The following is a 5502-nucleotide window of genomic DNA, read 5'->3' on the forward strand; positions in this document are numbered from 1 at the left end:
TTCTTTCAAGTCAACGCTGTACCTGAGATTCCTTCTTCTGCTGTATATCACGTGACAGTTGTGTAACGCTTTCAAGTCAACGCTATACCTGAGATTCCTTCTTCTGCTGTATGTCACGTGACAGATTTGTAACGCTTTCAAGTCAACGCTAAGCGTGAGTTTCCTTCTTCTGCTGTATGTCACGTGACAGTTTTGTAACGCTTTCAAGTCAACGCTATACCTGAGTTTCCTTCTTCTGCTGTATGTCTATAGATAGTTTCTCACCGCACCGTGCCCTGTATTCCCAGCACTCTACCCCAACCAATGGATGATTGTGGACTACAACCTCTTCTCCCCGGGGATGTCTAAGCTGAAGCCTAACACACTCACTGTCACTGAGCAGCTACCAGACCGTATGGTGACGGGTAAGCTCGGTTGTCATTCAAACGCTCACTCAGTATACCTTGAATGTGTTGACTGTGTAGCAAGAGGCGTCTGCATGTACAGTGACAAGGTAGTTTGTAGTTGGTCGTGGGGTGTATCTGAACAGTCTCTGTGTATGTACTGTGCGCATGTGACAGATAAGCTCAGTTGTCATTCAAATGCTCACTCAGTATACGTTAAATTTGCCGAACTGTGTAGGAAAGAGTGTCTGCTTGTACAGTGGCAAGGTAGGTTGTAGTTTGATGAACTATACGTATATGATAGATAAGCTCAGCTTTCACTCGAATGGTAACTTGGTGTACCTTATCTGTGCTGACTGTGCATGATGATGACTGGCATGTCTGTTGTCACCCGAACTCTATTCACGCTATTTATGATATTTACGCTTATGATATTCACGCTATTTATGATATTTACGCTATTCACGCTATTTATGATATTCACGCTATATATGATAGTTACGCTATTCACGCTATTTATGATATTTACGCTATTCACGCTATTATGATATATTTATGATATATTTACGATATTTATGATATTCACGCCATTTACGCTATTTATCTATTCACGCTATTGGTAGTCCTTTCGCATTGGCGTGTGGTGTGTGATGAGCAGTTGTCTGTCTGTGTGAAGCAATGCTCATCCGAACACGGAGAGGTCGGTTGGTACGCTGTCGTCGTATGCGCATTCATATATCGGGTGCGTGTCCACAAAGAATATTAAAAAAAGAAAAGTATCATTCCATATAAAACCTAGCATACCTGTATCTCTTGCCACCTTCTTGCCCTTGGGAAGTCTTAGCGCTTTCTTTACTTTCTGTTACAGGGGACGGGACCTCTCGCCTGAGCGAGAACGGTTTCTGGCCCTCGTACAACATACCGTACTTTAAGGAGGTCTGGAAACTGTCGGGCTATCCAGCCAAGTATATGAAACTAGGCGACGAATTCTCGTACGAGTAAGTTGGGTGTTTCTTCTGTCTGTGCTGGAGGGGTGATTGATTGTGCAGTGTGTATAGCCGACAGTATACTGATGTTATACCGGCGCGCTCATCGCTGCATCAGTCCAACGGAAACAACTGAACCGGCTCATGTCCACGCTGTGTTGTCATGGCAACGTATATGTGCGGCAGTTTCATTGTATGATGTTGTGCTATCTGTGCGATAGTCTATGCTGTTCAATAGCGTGTGCCCTTGTTTCATGCCATGACCGTGAGCACTATTCAGCGGTGCATTTGGGCCCTGCTTCTTGTACATTCATACACGTGTGTAGTTACATGGGTAGAGGTGTGTACAGATACTGGATGGTCTCTGATGAGTATAAATTGATTGAACATATCACCCACCAGGGGTATGGATGTACATTCCAGCCAACCTCTGGTGTATTCGACTGCCTCTGCATGCACTGATTGTGGTTCATTCCCATACAGCCAATGTCCACGGGCTAAGATCTTCAAGCGAGAAGCGCCCAAGGTCAACTCCATGGACGACGCCAAACGACTCATCCGCTACAACCACTGGCAAGACGATCCCCTCTCTCTCAAAGACGCGAGAAACTCTATTGCTTCGCGCTATGATCTGTCGCCCAAGAACCCATCGGCGTTCGGGGCCGTGGATGGTGTGTTTATGTGGTTTATAAGCCCTTGGATGTGTATGCTCATAATACACCCAAATAAAAAACTCTATTGCTTCGCGCTATGATCTGTCGCCCAAGAACCCATCGGCGTTCGGTGTCGTGGATGGTGTGTTTATTTGGTTATGTCGTGGTGTGGTTTATAGGCCCTTGGATGTGTATGCTCATAAAAGACCCAAAAAGAAACTCTATTGCTTCGCGCTATGATCTGTCGCCCAAGAACCCGTCGGCGTTCAGTGTCGTGGATGGTGTGTTTATTTGGTTATGTCGTGGTGTAGTTTATAGGCCCTTAAATCTGTATGCTCATAAAACACCCAAATATACTATTTGTCAACCCATTGTTTTTTTTACGTGGAAATGTGGAAAAGGATTAAAATTATGCGCTGTGCCGTTCGTTCCAGCCATCTACCGTACTTATACGCTGTACTATCTGCCTATCCACTTATACAACATTCAACACCCCCCCCCCCCCCCACCGCACAGGTAAAATCACTAACTGGGTTCAGATGCGCAAACTCAAGGTGACCGCTGTGTGCGGCCCAACCAGTAACGATCAGCCGGTATTCCAATGGTCTAAGAGCAAGTACAACAGCACAGCCCACGCCGGAGTACCCGACCGATTCGACTTCCCTTGGGTCAATATGACGATGAAGTTTAAAAATTGAAAGTGGACTAAGTAACGTAGATCGAGGACTACATAGTGGCAGAGACGGAGATTTAGTCCAAACCAAATCCCTTGTCGATGAGTCTGTAGTCCGATAGTTTAGGTGCAAGTATAACAGCAAAAATAAAAAACACGATGAGGTGTACGCCAGAGTCGCTTACCCTCGGGTCAATGCGACGATGCAGTTTGTTTATGTTGGTTTAAGTTGATGTGGTGTGGTAGGTAAAGTAGGCCGAGTACTCCCGCGGGTCAACGCGACGATGCAGTTTGTTATGTTGGTTTGAGCTGGTGTGGTGTGGTAAGTAAAGTAGGCCGAGTACTCCCGCGGGTCAACACGACGATGTAGTTTGTTTATGTTGGTTTAAGTTGGTGTGGTGTGGTGTGGTAGGTAAAGTAGGCCGAGTACTCCCGCGGGTCAACGCGACGATGCAGTTTGTTTGAGTTGGTTTATGTTGGTGTGGTATGGTAGGTAAAGTAGCCCGAGTACTTGTGGGTATTGACATATAACATGAATATTATTCATATAGAGTCTATGATCGCCAAGTAACCCGAGTACCAGTTAAATCTACAATACAGCTTGGTCACCTTCTAAGTCGATCAGGGCCGCAATTTAATGTGGGAGTGAGTGCACACGCACAGCTCACGATAGTTACAAGTGATGCAACTCGATGTTCTTGGGTCACTAAATAGCAGATATACTTCATGGATAGGATACCTAAACTAAAGCTACCCGGCTGTGTCCATACTTTGCATTAAACTTAATTCAATTGATTGTGTTCCGCTGTCACCTACCTGTTTCGAATTTATTGTTTTCGTTGTCGCTTTACTTAGTTGCATTAGTTGTTCTGGTTGACGCTCTACTTGATTGAATAAATTATCCTCGTTGCTATACTTAATTGATTCTCGTTATCTATACTTGATTGAATCCGAGATCCTTATACTTGTTTGAATTAAATTTTCTCGTTGTCTATACTTATTTGATTTAAATATACTCGTTATACCTATACTTGTTTGAATTAAAAATTTTCGTTATCTATACTTGTTTGAATTAAATATTCTAGATATACCTATACTTGTTTGAATTCAAAATTCTCGATATCTATACTTGCTTGAAATAAATATTCTCGTTATCCCTATACTTGTTTGAAATAAATATTCTCGTTATCCCTATACTTGTTTGAAATGAATATTCTCGTTAACGCTATACTTGTTTGAATTAAATATTTTCGTTATCCCAATCCACCTGAACAACATAGAATGATAGTCCCTACATTTCATATGCCACTGATGTCCGAGTTGTCCCTATACTTGTTTGAATTGAATATTCTCATTATCCCTATACTTGTTTGAATCAAATATTCTACGTATTCCTATACTTGTTTGAATTAAAAATTATCGTTATCCCTTTACTTGTTCGAATTGAATAGTCTCCTTATTCCTATACTTGTTTGAATTGAATATTCTCGCTATCCCTATACTTGTTTGAAATGAATATACTCGTTATCCCTATACTTGTTTGAATTAAAAAAGATTTATCCCAATAATTGTTTGAATTAAAAATTCTCGTTATCCCTATACTTGTTTGAAATAGTTATTCTCGTTATACCTACACTTGTTTAAATTGAATATTCTCGTTATCCCTATACTTGTTTGAAATGAATATTCTCTTTATACCTATACTTGTTTGAATTAAATATTCTCGTTATCCCAATACACCTGAACAACATAGAATGCTAGTCCTTACATATCATATGTCACCGATGTTCAAGTTGTACCTATACTTGTTTGAAATACATATTCTCATTATCTCTATACTTGTTTGAATTGAGTATTCTGATTATCCCTATACTTGTTTGAATTTAATATTTTCATTATACCTATACTTGTTTGAATTGAGTATTTTCATTGTCCCTATACTTGTTTGAATTTAATACTCTCATTATCCCTATACTTGTTTGAATTAAATATTCTCATTATCACTATACTTGTTTGAATTGAATACTCTCATTATACCTAAACTTGTTTGAATTTAATACTCTCATTATACCTATACTTGTTTGAATTAAATATTCTCGTTATCCCTATACTTGTTTGAATTGAATACACTCATTATACCTATACTTGTTTGAACTGAATATTCTCCTGATACCTAAACTTATTTGAATTGAATATTCTCATTATCTCTTTACTTGTTTGAATTGAGTATTATGATTGTCCCTATACTTGTTTCAATTTTATATTCTCATTATCCCTATACTTTTTTGAATTCAATATTCTCATTATCCCTATACTGGTTTGAATTAACAATTCTCGTTATCTCTACACTTGTTTGAATCAAATATTCTCATTATACCTATACTTGTTTGAATTGAGTATTCTCATTATCCCTATACTTGTTTGAATTGAATACACTCATTATACCTATACTTGTTTGAAATTAATACTCTCATTATACCTATACTTGTTTGGAATGAATATTATCGTTATTACTATACTTGTTTGAATTGAATATTCTCATTATCCCTATACTTGTTTGAACTAAATATTCTCCTTATACCTAAACTTATTTGAATTGAATATTCTCATTATCTCTATACTTGTTTGAATTGATTATTCTGATTATCCCTATACTTGTTTGAATTTAATATTCTCATTATACCTATACTTGTTTGAATTGAGTATTTTCATTGTCCCTACACTGGTTTGAATTTAATATTCTCATTATCCCTATACTTGTTTGAATTAAATATTCTCATTATCACTATACTTGTTTTAATTGAAAA

The 5502-nt window shown here is 38.7% G+C and overlaps 1 protein-coding gene across 1 annotated transcript; it reads left to right on the forward strand.

Annotated features, from left to right (window-relative positions):
• Nucleotides 1–283: 283 nt before the first annotated feature.
• SARC_02672 (hypothetical protein) lies at nucleotides 284–2894 on the forward strand. Its single transcript, XM_014303544.1, has 4 exons — nucleotides 284–404; nucleotides 1252–1381; nucleotides 1853–2040; nucleotides 2539–2894. Exons 1-4 carry the CDS (start codon nucleotides 308–310, stop codon nucleotides 2718–2720), a joined length of 597 nt encoding a protein of 198 aa, XP_014159019.1. The 5' UTR covers nucleotides 284–307; the 3' UTR covers nucleotides 2721–2894.
• The last annotated feature ends 2608 nt before the right edge of the window (nucleotides 2895–5502 follow it).

The sequence above is a fragment of the Sphaeroforma arctica genome (assembly GCF_001186125.1).
Source record: "Sphaeroforma arctica JP610 unplaced genomic scaffold supercont1.123, whole genome shotgun sequence".
NCBI lineage: Eukaryota > Ichthyosporea > Ichthyophonida > Sphaeroforma > Sphaeroforma arctica.

Bases quoted from the DNA above. Each gene is read 5' to 3' on its own strand.
- SARC_02672 (XM_014303544.1), top strand. From the start codon at position 308: ATGATTGTGGACTACAACCTCTTCTCCCCGGGGATGTCTAAGCTGAAG. The intron at 405-1,251 runs GTAAGCTCGGTT...TTTCTGTTACAG, and splicing joins ACCAGACCGTATGGTGACGG to GGGACGGGACCTCTCGCCTG. The intron at 2,041-2,538 runs GTGTGTTTATGT...CCCACCGCACAG, and splicing joins GGCGTTCGGGGCCGTGGATG to GTAAAATCACTAACTGGGTT.